This window comes from Halichoerus grypus, chromosome 5, assembly GCF_964656455.1.
Source record: "Halichoerus grypus chromosome 5, mHalGry1.hap1.1, whole genome shotgun sequence".
NCBI lineage: Eukaryota > Metazoa > Chordata > Mammalia > Carnivora > Phocidae > Halichoerus > Halichoerus grypus.
Genome location: NC_135716.1, coordinates 41,232,079 through 41,252,542, shown reverse-complemented (window position 1 = coordinate 41,252,542; position 20,464 = coordinate 41,232,079). Strand labels below are relative to the sequence as shown.

Sequence of the window (20,464 nt, the reverse complement as noted above, 5' to 3'; positions counted from 1 at the left end):
TTTTATTTTTATTTTCCTGTTTGTAACAAAAACAGACCTCTATAGTTGAAGCTTTATGGGAACAAGGCACCCATCAGTTTGGCTCTTCACTGTATTCCTTAGGATCTAACACTTTGCATTTGGCCCACTATAGGTGTTTAACATATATATAAGTGTTAGGTAAATAAATGAAAATGATTCTACTTTTAAATAATGTATGATGGATATTTTCCATGCTATTAAATATATTCATAAGTTATTATTTTGTATAGTTCCTGGTTCATGGGAAATGCTCAATAAATATTTGCTATCATTTTATTAATTCTGAGACTTCTTTTTTACACTTTAACTTCTCTGACATAGGTTGTGTTTTATAAGCAATGCCTTCTTATAACTATAATTGATAGCCCGTTTTCCTTAGTGGTTCATAAAATAATGATGCATCTAATTGATATTATTTTAGATTCCATGAAATACATTGTGTATACAACATGCAGATTCTGCTTTAACCATTTTCCTATCTTTAGAAATGTCTGTTTCCAATTTGTTTCCTTATACTTTTTTATCCTTACAGCTAAATCTTTAAGCACATCTATGATTATTTCTCTATAATAAATTCCTAAAAGTGGTATTGCCACACCACAAAATATACAATTCTAAGGCTTTTGATACATGCTGCCCAACTAGTCTCCAGTTGTACCAATTTACATTCCAACCGGTAGAGGACAGTACTCTCATCTATACTTGCTATTCCTATGTAAATTGAGCCAACGAAAACACCAACAGAAGAGTATAAAAGTTATTTTATGGTTATTTTGGTTTACTTTTTTCAATATCAGTAAAATGAATATTTTTATATGTTTACTGTCATTTACAATTCTTTGTGAAGTACCTGGTGAAGTACCTACTTATGATTTTTTTAATGTGATATTTCCTAAAATAAAGAATGCAGGAAGAGTTGAAGGATTGTGGGAAAATAAAGAATTCACTAATTTAATTTTTCCTGAATTAAATAATGCCCAAGTTGTGGATGACTTTCCTGGGCATACTGCTTTTTTTAACCTTTTTATAAAAGTAAATTATACCTCAGAAGCAGAAGGCTGTCTCGATATAATGATGGGTTCTTCATATATTTTTCTGTAAGATGACAAAGAGCCTAATATTCCTGGATTTACAAAATCAATTAATGCAAAAAATTCTTGAAGATCATTCTGAACTGGAGTACCTAAAGAAAAAAGTGATGAAAAGGTCAAGTTTGTGTTTTACAGTCACAGGGGTTTGTAGAACATTGTACTCTCTTCCCTAAGAAAACTAAAAGAGAGGCTTTAGAGCTGAGAAAGAGCAGCCAAACCCAGCTGAACAAAAAATATTAAGAATCAAATAAATTTTTAACTCTGGTTTAACTGTGTACTAAATTCAGCATAGTGGCTGCATACAGGCTTGGAGTCCGACTAGCCTGGGATCAAATCCCACCTGTATCATTTACTCTGAGTGACCCTGAGCAAGTTACATACCTCAGTTGATTTCTATAAAATGCAGCTCCTAGGGTTTGAGGATCAAATTAGTTAATCCATATACTAAGAACAGTGCCTAAAGCACAATAAATGTTCCATAACTGTTAGTGATTCTTAATATTATTATAACTGTGTGATTCTGGACAAGTTTCTTAAGCTCTTTAAGTTAAACTCAGAACTTTCTCACTTATAAAAGTGGGAAGCTAACAATTTCCCAGTGGTATTACAGTGAAAAGCGGAGACTCCGTATGCACACTATAGCACAGTGCCTAACAGTGAATGGCACCTATTACCTTTCAAAGTTTTCAGATCAGACTGAGATCTTCACTAATCCTAAAGGTTGACACAAATGGATTAATATACCCTGCATATATTACATACTCAATAACTTTTGCTAACTAATTTTCAAAGAAACATTAGCATGTTTCAATGATTACATCAAAAGAACGTGTAAATCAGCATAGTCCAACAGTATCGTTTCAGATGACATTCAAATAACAGACTAGAAAAAGTTGTCCAAAAATATAAATAAGAGATAATATAAGAGGTATATATAAGAGGTAAATAAAAATGCACTTCTTCATTAACATAGACAACATAAATTTTACAATGCCAGGGAATTTAATGATTGCTTCCCTCAAAATTAAATGGGTCAACTCCAGGACCAATGCTAATTAATTTTTTTAACACATCTAGTCAGTTCTAAATTTTTGGACCCATAGTAGAAAGAATTAGAGAAAATATATTTATGTTGGTATGTATTTTGTTAATAAGCCTTTAAATGAATTTCCCTGACGATGACTAATAAAGATACACAGAATGAAAAAGGCAAGAAAGAAAGGGGAAACAAAGGTATAAGGATCCTTATGGCTGGCTTCCAGACATTTATCCAACCCCAGCCAACTAATCCAAGCCACTCATGATAGTCCAATCCCATTTGCCAATAATCGATGCAGGGAAGGATTTGTGTCTTAGACTGGGTTCTCCAGGAGCAGAGCCTGAGACAGGGATTTGGCTGTACAACATTTATGGAGGGAAAGCTCTCAGGAGAAAAGAGAGTAATGGAATCAGAGAATAGCAGGGGAAGAAACTAAGCAAGGATGGCCTCCTTGAGCCTGAGATAAATTATAGCAAGGCTCAGCACATAAATTGTACCATAAAGTTGGTCCTGAAATTACCCTAAGGCAAGGGCTCTGGCATTTTCCACTTACCTCTATATGAGTCAACCATTGACCAAGTTACAGGGGAGAGTGGAAGCTCTCATTCAAACAAGGATAATTCTCCAGAAATTGGAAGGGCCACACGAGACCAAAGTGAGTTGTGGGAGGAAAGCTACATTGAGCTACTCAGGCCTGATTCTAGTCTAGGCTAAAAAGAAGTGAGTAGAAAAAGATTCTTGTATTTACATATGGGCCATCCCACCTTTCCAGTCTGGGCCAGCAAGTTCGGCCAGCAAATGATGTGCATGCAGCATATACATATAAAAACAAGGGATATGGGTGCCTGGGTGGCTCAGTCGTTAAGCGTCTGCCTTCCACTCAGGTCACAATCCCAGGGTCCTGGGATCAAGCCCAGCATTGGGCTACCTGCTCCGCAGGAAGCCTGCTTCTCCCTCTCTCACTTCCCCTGCTTGTGTTCCCTCTCTCGATGTGTCTCTCTCTGTCAAATGAATAAATAAAATCTTAAAAAAAAAAAAATAAGGGATACTTATATTAAGCATTTACCATGTGTCAGGTAGTCTTCCAAGAACTTTATGTGAATTAACTCCTTAGAGACCTTCACAATAACTCTATGAAGTAAATGGTATTATAATCCTTATTTCATAGATAAGGAAACTAAGGCAAAGAGAAGTTAAATAACTTGCCCAAAGTTGTACAGCTATACATATCACCCTTAGGAACCAAGCAGAGGCAGTCCAGACCCATCTCCTAGATTCTTTACCATGATACCACTGTATTTATTTTTCAAAAACTTCAAAATGTAGGTTACAGAAAATTACATAGGGATTTGAAAATTCAGAATCCTACCAAGACTCAATTACCATAGGTTTATTAGTATGCATTCCATCCAGCACCACCAATTCTTTGGTTGCCAAGCATATTACAAATCTTGTATGGTAAGTAGGCAAAAATTCTATCATATCATCCCAAAGTAAATACTGACCAGTTAGAATTACTCTTTTCTCACAAGAGAGGCTAATGAGGGCTGTAGTTGTCTTAATGGCACTGTTCTTCAAACGATGCCCCTCATCACAGATTAGAAGATCAAATTTTGCATTCTTAATTTGATCCAAAGAACGAAGTAACATTTCATAACTGATGATAAGAACAGAATAAAATGGAGATTTGGTGAATTCTTCTACTTTATGGTCCTAAAAAAAAAAAAAAAGATAATATCTAACAAATCATGGGCTAAAACTATAAAATCAAATTCAAGCAGCATATTCTTGACAGACATTAATTAGAATATGTTAACTCAAAGCCAAATTGTAAGCCAAGATGCTATTTTTATGCAAAGGAGTTGGAGAGTTATATGCACTTGAAAAACTACCCTACAAACAGTGAAAACTGCAGTGTTGATTTGAAAAGCACAGAGATTTAGAAAATGACCAAAGATGAACTGTTCTAAGTCTCTTACCTGATCAACAGGAAATATCTTGATTCTTTCACTTCCTAGCCATTTTTGAAATTCCTTCCTCCAATTATTCACCAAGCTTCCAGGTGTGACAATAAGCGTCTTCTTTATTACTGGCTTGCCTCCATAGGGTCCCTGACACTGTAGAGTCCAGATGAGCGAAATACATTGCAACGTTTTCCCTAAACCCATTTCATCAGCAAGAATAGCTCCACATCTTCCATTCACTCTGTTAGAAATAATTATACTTCTTCTAGTCACAATAGGAAAATATTTTATGCCCCTAATATCGTCATTTACTAGTCAAGAACCAAAAGCTGATATTTTGTAATTAGGACAAACACTACCCCCCGAAACCCTTTATCTAGATTTTCATGCAGCTGATTTACAATATATCTCTCTTTTGAATCTTTGATAATTATATTCATTATATATTTACTGTCAACTAAATTACTAAAACAAATCTGAAATTAGACAGTTGAATCTAAATCATCTGTTACTATCATATGCATATATTTAGAGACTAGAAATGTATCCCAATTTTATATCTACATTTGAATAATTTAACTATAACTCTGCTTCTCATCACTAACAGTTGAACAATTTTTATTAGTTTCAGCATTAGACATCTAAACAGTTTAAACTACATTGCAATCGTTAACCAGAAAGATCTGTTGAGCTATATTTATGATTCTCTGGCAGTAAATGAAGTCCTCAATCATAGTGCTCCCTGCACTGTAAGAAAAAAAAAAAAAAAACCTAAATATTGATCTAATATATATATATATGTAACTTGGTAATAGTCTTATCCTACAGACCCACTCAGTTAATGCAATTTAAAATTAAATATTATAAGGAATATTATTAATAAGTGGCATGTTTATATCACTTTGTAGCTATTAAGGCTCTTTGATACATAAATATATATTTTAAAGATTTTATTTATTTATTTGAGAAAGAGAGGGAGAGGGAGATGTAGACGCCCCACTGAGCAGGGAACCCAATGCAGGGCTAGATCCCAGGACCCCGGGACCATGACCTGAGCCAAAGGCAGATGCTTAACCAACTGAGCCACCCAGGTACCCCTATTTATGTATCTTTTAAAAGTTACAAAGTCCAAAGGAATTAAGGATAGTACCAAAAATAAGTACAGTGTTCTTTCTCTGACTGACTTCACTTAGCATAATACTCTAGTTTCATCCATGTCATAGCAAATGGCAAGATTTCATTCTTTTTTATGGCTGAGTAATTCCATTGTGTATATATACATCTTCTTTATCCATCCATCAGTCGATGGACACTTGGGCTGTTTCCATAATTTGGCTATTGTAGATAATGCTGCCATAAACATTGGGGTGCATGTATGCCTTTGAATGAGTATTTTTGTATTCTTTGGGTAAATATCCCTTTGAATTAGCATTTTTGTATTCTTTGGGCAAATATTTGCTGCATCATAAGGTAGTTCTATTTTTAACTTTTTGAGGAACCTCCATACTGTTTCCCAGGGTGGCTGCACCAGTTTGCATTACCACCAACAGTGTAAGAGGGTTCCTATTTCTCCATATCCTCGCCAACATCTGTTGTTTCTTGCATTACTGATTTTAGCCATTCTGACAGGTGTGAGGTGGATATCTCATTATAGTTTTGATTTGTATTTCCCTAATGATGAGTGATGTTGATTTCACTCATATGTAGAATTTAAGAAACAAAACAAACAAGCATAGGGGAAAAAAGAGAGAGGTCAACCAAGAAACAGACTCTTTACTATAGAGAAGAAACGGATGGTTACCAGAGGGGAGGTGGGTGGGGGGATGGGTTAAATAGGTGATGGGTATTGAGGAGGACATTCTTTTTTTTAAAGATTTTATTTATTTATTTGACAGAGAGAGAGACAGCGAGAGAGGGAACACAAGCAGGGGGAGTGGGAGAGGGAGAAGCAGGCTTCCCGCGGAGTAGGGAGCCCAATGTGGGGCTCAATCCCAGGACCCTGGGATCAAGACCTGAGCCGAAGGCAGACGCTTAACCATCTGAGCCACCCAGGCACCCGAGGAGGGCATGTATGATGAGCACCGGGTGTTGTATAGAAGGGCTGAATGACTCAACTGTACACCTGAAACTTAATATTACACTGTATGTTAACTGGAATTTAAATTTTAAAAAAATAAGTACAGTTTTATTATAGTTTAATTCTTTTTCTTATTAGTAAAAATAATAACCAAAAATCAACTATGTTTTCCATTTCAAAGTACAGAAAAAAAAATCACAAACATGAATTACAGCCATTATTATCAATTTTTTAAAGATTTTATTATTTATTTGTCAGTGAGAGAGAGAGAGAGCACAAGCAGGGGGAGCGGCAGGAGCCTGACACGGGGCTCAATCCCAGGACTCTGGGATCATGACCTGAGCCGAAGGCAGATGCTTAACCAACTAAGCCATCCAGACACTTCTATTATCATTTTTTTTAAAGACTTTATGGGTGCCTGGGTGGCTCAGTCATTAAGCGTCTGCCTTCGGCTCGGGTCATGATCCCAGGATCCTGGGATTGAGCCCCACATCGGGCTCCCTGCTCGGCAGGAAGCCTGCTTCTCCCTCTCCCACTCCCCCTGCTTGTGTTCCCTCTCTCGCTGTGTCTCTCTGTCAAATAAATAAATAAAACCTTTTAAAAAAAAAAGACTTTTTTTTTAAGTAATCTCTACACGCCACGTGGGGCTCAAACTCACAACCGTGAGATCAAGATATGCATGCTCTACCAACTAAGCCAGCCAGTCGGGCACCCCCATTATCATTTTAGACCAACAACTTGACAATGCAAGTTGAAAAGATGGCCCTTTTCAAAGGTGAACAGGAATTCATTACATGAATCAAGTAGTTCAACACAGTTGGAGCTTGAACTGAATTCCAAGCAAGGAAACACAAAGGCTATGAACCTGGCAAGACAGGGAGAGACTAAAGATGGCATACTTTATCCTTGAAAGTTCAGACTGTATGTTGCAGGTGTCTCCCAAACATCAGGCCTTCATGACCACCATCACAATTCTGCTATATGTGATACCATATGTGTTATATTGTTTATTTTTAAGTTGGCTCCCTTTTTTACTTAGATTTATTTGAAAATTCAAGCATAATTTATCCATGAAACCAAAAACTTAATATGCTACTTTTTTCCAACAATTCACTAACTAAATATGCTACTATTGGAATTTAAAAACAAGGTGTGGGGCTCCTGACTGGTTCGGTCAGTGGAGTGTGCAACTCTTGATCTCGGGGTTGTGAGTTCGAGTCCCACATTAGGTATAGAGATTACTTAGAGGTACCTGGGTGGCTCAGTCAGGTTAAGCATCCAACTCCTGGTTTCAGGTCAGGTCATGATCTCAGGGTCATGAGGTGGAGCCCCATGTTGGGCTCCATGATCAGTGGAGCACTCTCTCTCTGCCCCTCTCCCCCCACACACTTGTGCTCTCTCTCTCTAAAATAATAAATGTTTTTTAAAAAAGAAATTGCTTAAAAATAAAATCCTTAGAATTTTTTAAATAAAAAACAAGGCTTGTCCATGTTCACCTAAAATGATCCCACATAACACCAGTGGAGTGCATATTACAGATCAGGAAACACTGCTCTAAGTTCTGAGAGTCTGAAACATTTTAAGCAAGGGAATGCCATGTTCAGAACTGTTTTTCAGAAAAATCAAGCTGGTGGCAATAAGTAGAATGAATCTGAGGACGATCAGAAGCAGATACACAAGCTAGGTGCCGCTGCAAAAATCCAGACAAAATATAATTGTATGACATCAGGTACCAGCACTGCTGCAGTGGGGTGCCAGAAAAGATCTGGAATCAAAGAATATTTAGGAGTTCAAAGTTCAGGTTTGATTACATTGAAAAGTGAAAGAAAGTAAAGATGCTTTCCCAGCCAAATGAGACAAGATCTCCAAAAAGAAGAGCATATTTTTTTTTTAAAGATTTTATTTATTTATTTGACAGAGAGAGACACAGCAAGAGAGGGAACACAAGCAGGGGAAGTGGGAGAGGGAGAAGCAGGCTTCCCGCTGAGCAGGAAGCCTGATGCGGGGCTCGATCCCAGGACCCTGGGATCATGACCTGAGCCAAAGGCAGACGCCTAATGACTGAGCCACCCAGGCGCCCCAAGAAGATCATATTTTGAGAAAGAACATGAGTCTAGAAAGTTTCTGGGATGTAGTATACCCTTAACCTGTCAACATTCAAAGGGTTCTTAGAGTTTGGGGGAATTTACATTCTCAAATTCCTATTAAATGATCAATTTAAAAATCAAGGGCCTATGCATTAAAAACAAAACAAAACAAAAAGAACTAGAAGGAAATATAACAAGATGTTAGCAGGTTCCTTTGATTCTTTTTTACTTCCTTTGTCTGGCTTTTGTGTGTCTGTGTGTATCCTCTAAAGTATCTTTTTTTTTTTTTTAAAGATTTTATTTATTTATTTGACAGAGAGAGACAAAGCGAGAGAAGGAACACAAGCAGGGGGAGTGGGAGAGGGAGAAGCAGGCTTCCCGCCGAGCAGGGAGCCCGACACGGGGCTCGATCCCAGGACCCTGGGACCATGACCTGAGCCGAAGGCAGACGCTTAACGACTGAGCCACCCAGGTGCCCCTCCTCTAAAGTATCTTTAAGAGAGGATACCACAATTCTTTATCAGAAAACTCTATTTAAAAGGGAGTGGGAGAGGGGCACCTGGGGGGCTCAGTCATTTAAGCATCTGCCTTTGGCTCAGGTCATGATCCCAGGGTCCTGGGATGGAGCCTCCCCAAGCCTGCTTCTCCCCCCTGCTTGTGTGCGCGCGCACTCACACTCTCTCTCTCTGTCAAATAAATAAAATCTGAAAAAAAATAAATAAATAAACGGGAGTGGGGGAGACTTTCTTTTTTTAAGTAGAGGTAAGATAAGAAGAAAACGTTTTTTTCCATAAGCAGAATTAAAGGCTACTGCCATTTTGCCCCATAACCCTTTCTCATACTAGTAAGCTCTTATTGTACCACATTAAGGTTGACTATATGTACCTATTTCCTCAAATACTTTAAAAACTACTTAAGGGTAGGGACCTTGGTCCTGACTCCTATATGCCCAGCTCCTAGCAGGATGTCTGGCACATGGCATCCTTAAAAATCACTTTTAGAATAAATGCACACATTAAGTATCATTCATGAAATACTGAGACTCATCATATCAGGCTTTTTCTAGAAAACCATTACAGGTTAAATCAAAACTCAGATTAGACTAAGGGCACCTGGCTGGCTCAGTCAGTAGAGCATGCAACTCTTGATCTCAGGGTTGAGTTCGAGCTCCATTATGGGTGTACAGATTACTTAAAAAAAAAATAAAATCTTTAAAAAAAAAAAAACAAAAAGTCAGATTAGACTAAACAAATTATTTATTTTCCTACCTCATTCCCATTACACATTCATAAAGGAATATGATTCCTTCTTTCTGATGTGGTCGGAGATGATATACAAGATGAGGATCTATCACCACATCCACAATAGGGAAACAGTTCTTATTGAACATCCACTGGTGATTATTGTCAGGTCGTGACATTACAAGAGAATCTTAAGAAAAAGATGAAAGTTTAACTATTAATGTATTGCAATTTTACTTTGTCAGCAACTACATTATCTTGCTTTAATTACTCATAGCCTATAACTATTTGCCATCATTTGTGGCAAAAAAAAAAAGTTGATGTTTAGTAAAACTGATACTAAGCAAGAATAGAAAATTAAAAAATAATCTCATGCTTTACTGCTGTGAGATTTCAGGCAGAGAATTTCAAAGAGCTTTCCAAACTTCATTTGCCCCAAAGTATTTCAAAGCCAATGAAATTCACTATTGTTTAGTAAAGAATTCAGTAAGCCACAACATTTAATAGTTCAGTATTCAGAGCAAAGAGAACTATCTCCAACTGAAGTACAGATTGGAATTTTTCCAAGCTGCACTTGCTAATGCTCACAGCTTCTTATTTTGGAAAGGCACCCTAAATTTAACATAAAGGCTCCCATTATCTTCACTTCTATACACACAAACAATGACTATTACTTCTATTAATCAGAAGATTGAGAAAGGATGACAAATTTTCCATTGACTTCAACATCATTATTTGCTTAAAGTTAATTATTATGTTCATGAATGTCAAATTCATGAATCTCTGCAAAGCAGCAAAAAAAAAAAGTAACCATAGAATAATAATGTAATTCTGTAGAAATATACTAATACAATTTAAAAGATTAAAATACCACCAAAAAATACAAAATCAAATATAATTGGGAAGCAGTTCTCAATTAATAAATCTAAAGTCAGATAATAAACTCATCAAAATTATTTTGGGGATATACTTATACATCTACATCATGGTTAAAAAATGAAATAGATTTTTAAAATAAAACAAAAAGGAAAAAGAGAAGGACAGAAATGAGAATGGAAGATAAAACAGGTTCCAGGAGATTAAATTAATATCCACCAATGCAGAAATACAGTCACAGGAATGACAGTTTGGTCATGTTTACCATTAGCAGTCACCCAGAGGGAATTTTTCTGTGGATCTTCCTAGGTTTCTGAGCAACTAAAAGGAACTCCCATTTTTGAGGTCAATTCCTGGCAGGTAGAGGATTAGGGAGTGAAAATGGAAAATTCAGCCCCCAGCATTCCTCTATATTCCAGTAGCAAAGCAAGAGTATATTCCTTGTGTTTTCCTAACCAAGAAATGGCCCCATTTTTTTTTTCTCTTTTGAAAAGCACAAAGGGGAAAAAAGAGAAGACAGAGGTAAGGAGAATTCACTTCTCAAGCAAGAAGGACCATAGAATCTAAGTCAACTAACAAAGCATCCATCTTCAAGAAAGATAAAACTTAAACGACCAATCAATAATGGAACACCAGGGGGCGCCTGGGTGGCTCAGTCGTTAAGCGTCTGCCTTTGGCTCAGGTCATGGTCCCAGGGTCCTGGGATCAAGCACCGCACCAGGCTCCCTGCGCAGCGGGAGGCCTGCTTCTCCCTCTCCCACTCCCCCTGCTTGTGTTCCCTCTCTCGCTGTGTCTCTCTCTGTCAAATAAATAAAATCTTAAAAAAATAATAATAATAATGGGACACCAGTTCAAATTTTAAAAATGCCTCTCTATCTTCACAATAATGAAGCACATCATTTAGTGCTTATAAAATCTTTCATGTTTTCATTTTAAGTCTACAACCTAATTCTACCCTTGGCAAGATAAATAAATGAGCATCATCAACTATTTACCACTTACACAAAGGGTTATTATATTATACGCATACATATGTACATGTACACATATATATACAATCACGATAAAATTTTTCATTCAGTCAACAAGTATTATACACAGCATTTGCAGCACTCTATGTCTCTATGGCAGTGATTAGAACCCACATTGTAGACTTGAGGAGACAAAGCCATGAGTGAGGTAAGTGACTACCCCCAAGAAGTCAAAGAACCAGTTAGTTCAGTGGCAAAATCGGGACTCTAACTCACATCTTTGGATAAGCACATTATTCTTTTGGTTCCCCATATCCCTCTATTATGTAATAGGAAGACAAAGAGAAAGAAGAATAAAGGAGAAGGAAGCCTATTAAAAGAGATGGCAGGACAGATAAAGTATTTGGATAAAAAATAAAAAAGCAGAAGCAGAAGCTTCCACTCTCTTTCAATTAAATCTCAGATAAGCTCACATAGAGATAGGAATTTTTTTTTATTATGTTCAGTTAGCCAACATCCTTAGTTTTTAATGTAGTGCTCAACGATTCATTAGTTGTGTATAACACCCAGTAGAGTTAGGAATTTTAATTTGGGGTTTTTATCCCAAATTTGTCAATAATTATTTTAATTTCAGCAATTTCAGTTCATCTTTCTCGCCTCAGTTTTCTTCAAATGCAAAGAGACTGAACTAAATGATCTCAAAGGCCCCTTTATTTCAAAAATCCTATTTCTATAATACTTGCAAAAAATAATTACGTTGCTTTATGTACTTTTTATTTTACTACTAATATGAAAGCAGCCTCTCTATACCCCAACTTTGACATCCACTGCCCTATAATTCAAATTTACTTGTCTGCCTCCTCACCAAATGAGAAGATCTTTGATAACAGTTTACCACTGGGCCCAGTGCAAAAAAAGGCACCGAAGAAATCCCTGCTTGCATAAACAATCAAAACAAACAACCAAACAAAAACAAAAAAAACAGGCGAGGGTTTATTTTTTAATATGATTTTTAAATTAGATTCATAAATGTGAAAATTAATTCATTAAATTGAATTCTCATGAGTAAAATTTAAATTCTTTACCTGCTATTCCACCATTCAACATTTTAATACACTAATGTATGCTATCAAGACATACAGTCATCAAAAGAGAAGTATAAACATAATCCTGACTCACGAATTGACTAATATTTCTTTTTGCTGAAGATGTCAGATATTACTCAAAATCATTACGTATATATATGTGAATGTGTGTGTATACATCTCCAATCTGTATATTTTTCCTTCAACACAAAATATGACATTTTCATTACTGTATTCTTAGAATTATACATTTACCTATACGATTCCCAAACTATATTATACAACTTCAACATTATTCCTTATTTCAGTTGTTACCTGAATAATATATACTTTCATCTGAAAACTTTAAACAAAACTTAAACTTTAAATTCACATGCCAAATATCTTTTGACAGTAAAAACAGAATATTCAAATTATTTTTTACATCTTACTTGGTACATGTGGGTCATGGCGTGGTTTACAATCTTGGAAACCATTCAGTCTATTTTCCTTTGAACTTGGTTTACAAACACTTTTGAAGGGGTTAGAGAAACACTTCTTGGCAGCTTGAGAAGAACTTGAGATAGCAGGGCTTCCTCCTCCAAGCTGAAAACATCTGCCACTGTTGAAATCATCTGGAGAGATTATGCCCATGACTTCTACTTCTTTTCCACCAATCATCACTCTGTGGCCCTCTTCAATCTTTTCAAACTCTTTGAATTTATATGCAATGCCTTTAAATTGAGAAGGGAGAATGTGAATTTAATTTACTGATACCCTAAGATGACTTAATCAGTGATACCATAGTCACCTTCCCATAACTGTACAGAATGAAAACTGTGCTTTGAATGCAAATAGCCTTGTATAACCCATTAACCAGAATGAAAACATAATTTATCATTTTGTCTAAAAAAAAAAAAAAACTAAAAAATCAGAAGGAATAAATAATAAAGCTATAAAAATGAGCCAAACTCTAGAGAAAGCAAGGCCTCTTTTAATTATTGAAAATATAGCTAGGGCTGCTGGCTGGCTCAGTAGGTAGAGCATGTGACTTTTTTTTTTTTTTTTTTGAGAGAGAGATGGGGAGGAGGAGAGGGAGAAAGAGAGAGAGAGAGAATCTTAAGCAGGCTTGCCCAGCAAGGAGCCCAATGTGGCACTCAATCCCACAACCCTGAGATCATGACCTGAGCCAAAACTAAGGGTCAGAGAGTTAACCGACTGAGCCACCTAGGCACCCCTCAATATTTTTATAATAAAAAAATTCTGTTGCAGATAATTCAGTTCAGCCTCAACTCTCACTCTTGTCACTGACCTTCACATTCTACATTCCTGAAATGCTGAACCAGTAGTTTTCTCTCCTATTGTGCCTTTGTATATACTATTCCCTCTTATGTATGCCCCTTTCTCATACCCTACAAAACTATTTATCTTCAAATACTACCTTAAACAATTAACTCCTATGAAGCTTTCCCCAGCCTCCTAGGCAGACCTAAATGCTCCTTCTATCTCCCACTGCAGGGAGTAAAATTCTCAATGGAACAATTATCTTACTGCCTCTTATCAATTACATTTGCCCTATCCCCACTAAACTAGAAATTATATCCATTTTTGAATGTTTACTCCTAGCATAGTGCTTGGCACTTAACAGTTACATACTATAAAGTATGATATTATTAAATGAATGAATGAATGAACATATAGAATGGATTTTATAGGGGCGCCTGGGTGGCTCAGTCGGTAAGCATCTGCCTTCAGCTCAGGTCATGATCTCAGGGTCCTTGGATCGAGCCCCACATTGAGCTCCCTGCTCGGCGGGAAGCCTGGTTCTCCCTCTCCCACTCCCCCTGCTTGTGTTCCCTCTCTCGCTGTGTCTCTCTGTCAAATAAATAAAATCTTAAAAAAAAAAAACAAAAAACGATTTTATAGTAATGGGCCATATTCAAAATGAACAATAAGAGACAATGTCAAAAAACATGGTTGGTATTAAGCATTCTGAATTTGTGAGCTAACTTGTATTAGTACAAATCATCCTGGCAACATTTTATAATAGAATTAACGATGACCTCCAGTGTAGATGTATTAATCTAGATCATACCTAGCCATGTTTTTTTTTTTTTCAAAATTTTATTGGGTATCATTGAAATTAGATAATATTCCACTCCTGAAATCAACATCTTTCTAACGCTAATCATTTAGCACTGGACTGGGGGGGGCGGGGAGTACACTAAGACAAACTGCTTAATCTCAGAAAAACACCAAAATAATCGTATATAACGATTTCATTTTAGAGAAAATGAATCCATGGGATGGGATTTGCTTCACTGAGCTAGTATTCATAAGACTGTTATTAGACTATTATGAGATAATTTAGACATGCAAGTGAAAGAGCATCTTAATCTAACCCTTTATAAAATCCAATCATTTTAATTATGTAACCTCAGATCTATACTAATTTTAGGCCAAATCATAAACATCAGGGAATATCACAATACCTCTTCCAATGTCTTTGCCTTCCAAATCCTTTAATGTAAGTGACTTTCCCTTTACAATGAGAACAGCATCACCTTCCCACTTTTTGTGTTTTTTCTTTGAAGCCTTACACCAAACAACACTGAAATATTTAACTAGGCTATCAGGTTCTTCCTCTTCTTGTCCTTTAGGTACTGTTATTTCTTTAGGGGCTGAGTGAACTAGAATTTAAAAAATAATAATAAAATAAAATAAAAATCACATTGTTAGAGATAGTCAACTTTAAGTAGTAAGGTCATTTGAACAAAAATAAAAGCATAAGAAAATTAGATGGTACTAAAAATTATGAAAGAATATTTGATCATACTCCAGTTAGTATTTTATAAATTGAGAAATTCAAATGTCAGGTCTAGCATGACCATGAGAACAATGAATATAAATTTCTTATTATCTCAAAGTTATATAAACTCAGTTTACGTAGAATAATGTAATTACTCCAAACATTTTAAAACTCTAGGAACTAAAGGTAAATTTTCAACATCCATGGGAAAAATATCTACTTCCAATTTTGAATTTTGGTCTTTTCCCGGGGCTAGTGATATATGGTCCAATCCTCTCTTGTGAAGCTGGGCAGCAGCAGCAAGTCACAGCTCCCTGTCTGCCATGAAACCATGAGGGTAAACAACCAAGACACTCACAACCATTGTTTTTCACTCTCACTATTCAATAAATTACACAAGATAGTCAACACTTAATTACAAAATAGGGTTTGTGTCAGATGATTTTGCCCAACTGTAGGCTAATGTAAATGTTCTGAGCATGTTGAAGGTTGGCTGAGCTAAGCTATAATGTTCGGTAGGCTAGGTGTATAAATGCATTTTTGACCTACAATATTTTCAGCTTATGATGGGTTTATTAGGACATAACCCCACAAGTCAAAGAAGATCTGTACTCCAATCTGGTTTCCAGTCCAGTCCTCCCCCAAAACTACCCTTGTTAAAGGCCATTAAGGAGCTCCTTGTCAATAAATTCACATGGTATTTTTTTAGTCTTGATCAGAGTTCTCAAAAGCATTGGACAATGTTGACCACTTACTCCTTAAAATATTGAACCCTTTTTTTACAACTTTCCTAACACATTTCAATTTTTCCTTTTACTTCTTTGGTTGCTTCTTCTTAAACATCTTTGCCAGCTCATCAGACCTGAATTCTAGACCTTCTCGCTGTGCCCTTCTCCTTAAATTAGTTCATCCACTCCCATGGATTTAATACCACCCCTGCATAAACCTGTATTTTTTTTCTCTAGCCCAGATCATGACTCTAAATCTGTGTATCGGTACATAATTACCCCTCAGACCAGTTTACATGAATGTCTCATAAACATCTCTATGCATCATGCCCACTTGTCCTCTCTCCAAAAATTGCTCCTTCTTCAGTTTTCTCATTTCTCAGTAAGAGTACCACCACCCTCATTCAAGCCAAAAAGTTGGAAATCATCCTTGACATCCTTTACTCTCAGTTCCACAGCCAATCAACCACAGATCCAGGTGATTCTAGCCCCCATTTGGCTCTCAAAGCTCTGTACTGTTTGCCTTCTCCATACCCTCCCCTCTTCAAATCACCATCTCTGATCTGAACTACCGTTCAGGATCTTCCCAAGGCCTACTGAGATCTTCTTTTGCCACCTCTACTCCCTAAACCCATTTTCCATATTTACTATATGTATCTATTTTTAAATGTAATGTAAATTTATATTTAAATTTACATTTATATTTTTAAATGTAAATCTGATTATGTATCCTTCTTAAAATCCATTAGTCTTAATGGTCTTTAAGAAAACATACTACATCTAGCCGAAGGGCTTTCTACCTCTTCTTCCAACTTCTATTCACCCTGCCATACAGTTTTGTTTTGTTTTTTTTAAGATTTTATTTATTTATTTGACAGAGAGTGAGAGAGCACAAGCAGGGGAAGCAGCAGGCAGAGGGAGAGGGAGAAGCAGGCTCCCCGCTGAAGAAAGAGCCCGATGCGGGGCTCGATCCCAGGACCCTGGGATCATGACCTGAGCTGAAGGCAGCCGTTTTGGTTTTTTTTTAAGATTTTATTTATTTATTTATTTGGCAGAGAGAGACAGAGCGAGAGAGGGAACACAAACAGGGGGAGTGGGAGAGGGAGAAGCAGGCTTCCGGCAGAGCAGGGAGCCCGATGCGGGGCTCGATCCCAGGACCCTGAGATCATGACCTGAGCCGAAGGCAGACACTTAACGACTGAGCCACCCAGGCGCCCCCCTTCCATACAGTTTAAATTTCCCTTACTGCCAAGCTAGATCTTGCCTTATTATTTCAGCATTATCTCAGCAATTAATTATGTGACAAATGATTTAACGTTAGCCTTCCCCACTAAACCAGTCCTGGGAGGAAGGTGTTTTGATTCTGCTCATCACCAGATGCCCAGAACAATAGGTACTTTTCAAAACTGCCATTTTGATTCAAAGTACATCTGACTTTATGCTTATAAAAATACTAAAACAGAATTATCTTAAAATTAATTTTCATGAGAAAGTAGCTTTAGAAATTAACTATGAACTCACCTCCATCATTGCCCATTTTTATTTTCATTTTTATGAACTGTTACCTTCAGGATTATTTTCCGTGTAAACTTTTCAACAAAGATTTGATTCCTCAGTCACTTTTTTATGAATCATATTTTACTGATTACAGCTTTTGCCAACATGAGTTTTTAAAACCATAATTTCTACCAAATGCAGTTTTGCTAAGTCAAATTTTGAATACCTAAATATTAACAAAATTGTATTACTCCATCAGTTTCTAGTCAAGAAAATTTATCAGTTTTTAGGTAATTGGTAGTTATCATTCGTTGATTATTTTTGCTTTACCAACCTTGAGTTTCCCAGATAAAGTTTTGAGGGTTTTTAGGATTAACAAAAAAGAAGGGATGTTCGATCAGTTTTTGAACTCTAAAAAATTTTGTGGTATGCAATTTTAGCTAACTTTAGTTTTGTCTTTGCATTATTTCTACCAATAGTAGTCCATGTGCATTGAATGATAATACCATTTTGCATTTTTAAAATTTGTTCCTATCTTTTATTACATTATCCAAGAAGAAAATGTGATTGCTCAAGACTGCTGTAAAACAAGGGTAATGAGTATGTCTTCATCAAAATAGCTGGAAAAACATCCAGTCAAATACCCTGTTACATTCCCAAAGACTAAAGAGTTGACTTGTTATGTCCAGGACCCTCCTTGTGCCAAGAAAAAATAAATAGAAGACAATAAACTGAGAATTCAGAAATTACTTATAATTAACTTTGAAATGCCATAGATGGGTTAGCCTGGTGATGGGTATTAAAGAGGGCACGTTCTGCATGGAGCACTGGGTGTTATACGCAAACAATGAATCATGGAACACTACATCAAAACTAATGGTGTAATGTATGGTGATTAACATAACATAAAAAAAAAAATACCACAGATTCTCAGATATAGCCTTTCTTCTGTAGAACAGTAGGAGGAGGAGAAGAGCATGAACTAATCCACCTGGGTTTGAATCTTGAGTTTTCCCACTGACAAGCTAAGTGACCCTCGACAAGTTACTTACCACTCTATGCCAGTTTATGAATCTGTAAATGAATGTAATACTAATACCCACCTCACAGATTTGTTGTGGGCATTAGATTAGCTATTATTTGTAAAACCCTTAGAATAGTACTTGACATGTAATAAATACTCCCTAAATGTTAACTACCATCATCATCATCATCATCATCATCATGTCTTGATTCCTTTCCCATTTAGTCCCATTTTAAATGTAGGCCATTAAGGCAGTGAAGAGAGAAAATTCCAGGGGCGTGTGGGTGGCTCAGTTGGTTAAGCGACTGCCTTCGGCTCAGGTCATGATCCCAGAGTCCTGGGATCGAGTCCCGCATCGGGCTCCCTGCTCATCGGGGAGCCTGCTTCTCCCTCTGACCCTCTCCTTTGGCATGCTGTTTCTCTCTGTCTCTCAAATAAATAAATAAAATCTTTAAAAAAAAAAAAAAAGAGAGAGAGAAAATTCCAAAGAGTAGAATAAAGATATTAGAAATTAAACATATAAGGAGCAAAACCCTCCTACATCTAGACTACCTGTAATACCTAAAATTTCGACTAATTTGCTACATTCTAGACTAACCACCCCTAACAATCCCACTCCAACTGTAATTTTTATTTCTAAATCGTTCTGATCTATTTCCCCTTGACCCTGTAACGTACTTTGCAAATCAACACCAAAAAAATAGTCTGTTATATAAACAAGAGACTTGAATGCCTATAAGCAAGATTCACAAGAATGTTCAAAATCACGCTTTGATAAAAGAGGAAGGGGGAGATGCTGCCATTTTAATATTGATAGTGGATATGATCATCTTAATGATTCCTAAGCATAGTTACTCTACAGTTGGATGGCTTAATTATACATTCCATATAGCCAAGACTTTAATATTTTTTCTTTCAAAAATTCTAAATACAGGGGCGCCTGGGTGGCTCAGTCGTTAAGCGTCTGCCTTCGGCTCAGATCATGATCCCAGAGTCCTGGGATCGAGCCCCGCATCGGGCTCCCTGCTCGGCGGGAAGCCTGCTTCTCCCTCTCCCACTCCCCCTGCTTGTGTTCCTTCTCTCGCTGTGTCTCTGTCAAATAAATAAATAAAATCTTTAAAAAAAAAAAATTCTAAATACACACATTGTTTTCAAAAGAACAAATGAAATTTAAAATATCTCATCTAATCAGGGCGCCTGGGTGACTCAGTTGTTAAGCGTCTGCCTTCGGCTCAGGTCATGATCCCAGGGTCCTGGGATCAAGCCCCGCATCAGGCTCCCTGCTCAGTGGGGAGCCTGCTTCTCTCTCTCCCACTCCCCCTGCTTGTGTTCCCTCTCTCGCTGTTGTCTCTGTCAAATAAATAAAATCTTTAAAAATAAAATAAAATATCTCATCTAATCAAATTCAACAAAGACTGTAAATACTCTCCCAAATTGTATTTTAAAATTACTAAAGCCTATCAGATTTTTTAATATACATTAACATATAAATACAACATAAATTTAAGTTTTGAAACATAGTTTTTATTACACTAAAAAATTTACAATCATTAATATACAAATTCCTCTGAACCAGTAATCATCCATAGTTTTATCTTTTTTTTTAAAAAGATTTTATTTATTTGAGATAGAGAGCACCTGCTTGCATGCACACACATCAGCGGGGAAAGGGGGAGAGGAAGAGGGAGAAAGAATCTCGAGCAGACTCCACGCTGAGCATAGACCCCAACCTGGCTCGATCTCAGCACCCTGAGACCATGACCTGAGCCGAAACCAAGACCGACACTTAACCAACTGAGCCACCCAGGCACCCCCATAGCTTTCTTAATAAGAGAGATTTAATGTCATCTAAGTATCATTATGAATAAAATAAACCTAGAAGATCTTTCTTTGCATTAAGTATTTTCAGAATGATACTTTATGAGCATGGCAGGCACTATACATTTCATCACACTTCTCAGTACCTCTTGTCAAA

General features: G+C 36.7%; 1 protein-coding gene across 6 annotated transcripts in view; it reads right to left on the bottom strand.

The window, feature by feature from the left end:
• RAD54B (RAD54 homolog B) overlaps positions 1 to 20,464 on the bottom strand; it is an 86,217-nt gene that overhangs the window by 22,349 nt on the left and 43,404 nt on the right. For 3 of the 6 annotated variants that reach the window (XM_036065525.2, XM_078072219.1, XM_036065527.2), the window contains 6 exons: positions 14,924 to 15,121; positions 12,884 to 13,165; positions 9,548 to 9,710; positions 4,131 to 4,356; positions 3,657 to 3,864; positions 1,065 to 1,204 (listed from right to left, as the gene is read on the bottom strand). In XM_036065525.2, coding sequence (XP_035921418.1) covers positions 1,065 to 1,204; positions 3,657 to 3,864; positions 4,131 to 4,356; positions 9,548 to 9,710; positions 12,884 to 13,165; positions 14,924 to 15,121 — 1,217 coding nt within the window. The remainder of the gene's footprint in view (positions 1 to 1,064; positions 1,205 to 3,656; positions 3,865 to 4,130; positions 4,357 to 9,547; positions 9,711 to 12,883; positions 13,166 to 14,923; positions 15,122 to 20,464) is intronic. The other 3 variants (XM_036065526.2, XM_078072220.1, XM_036065531.2) reach the window with 1 other exon arrangement.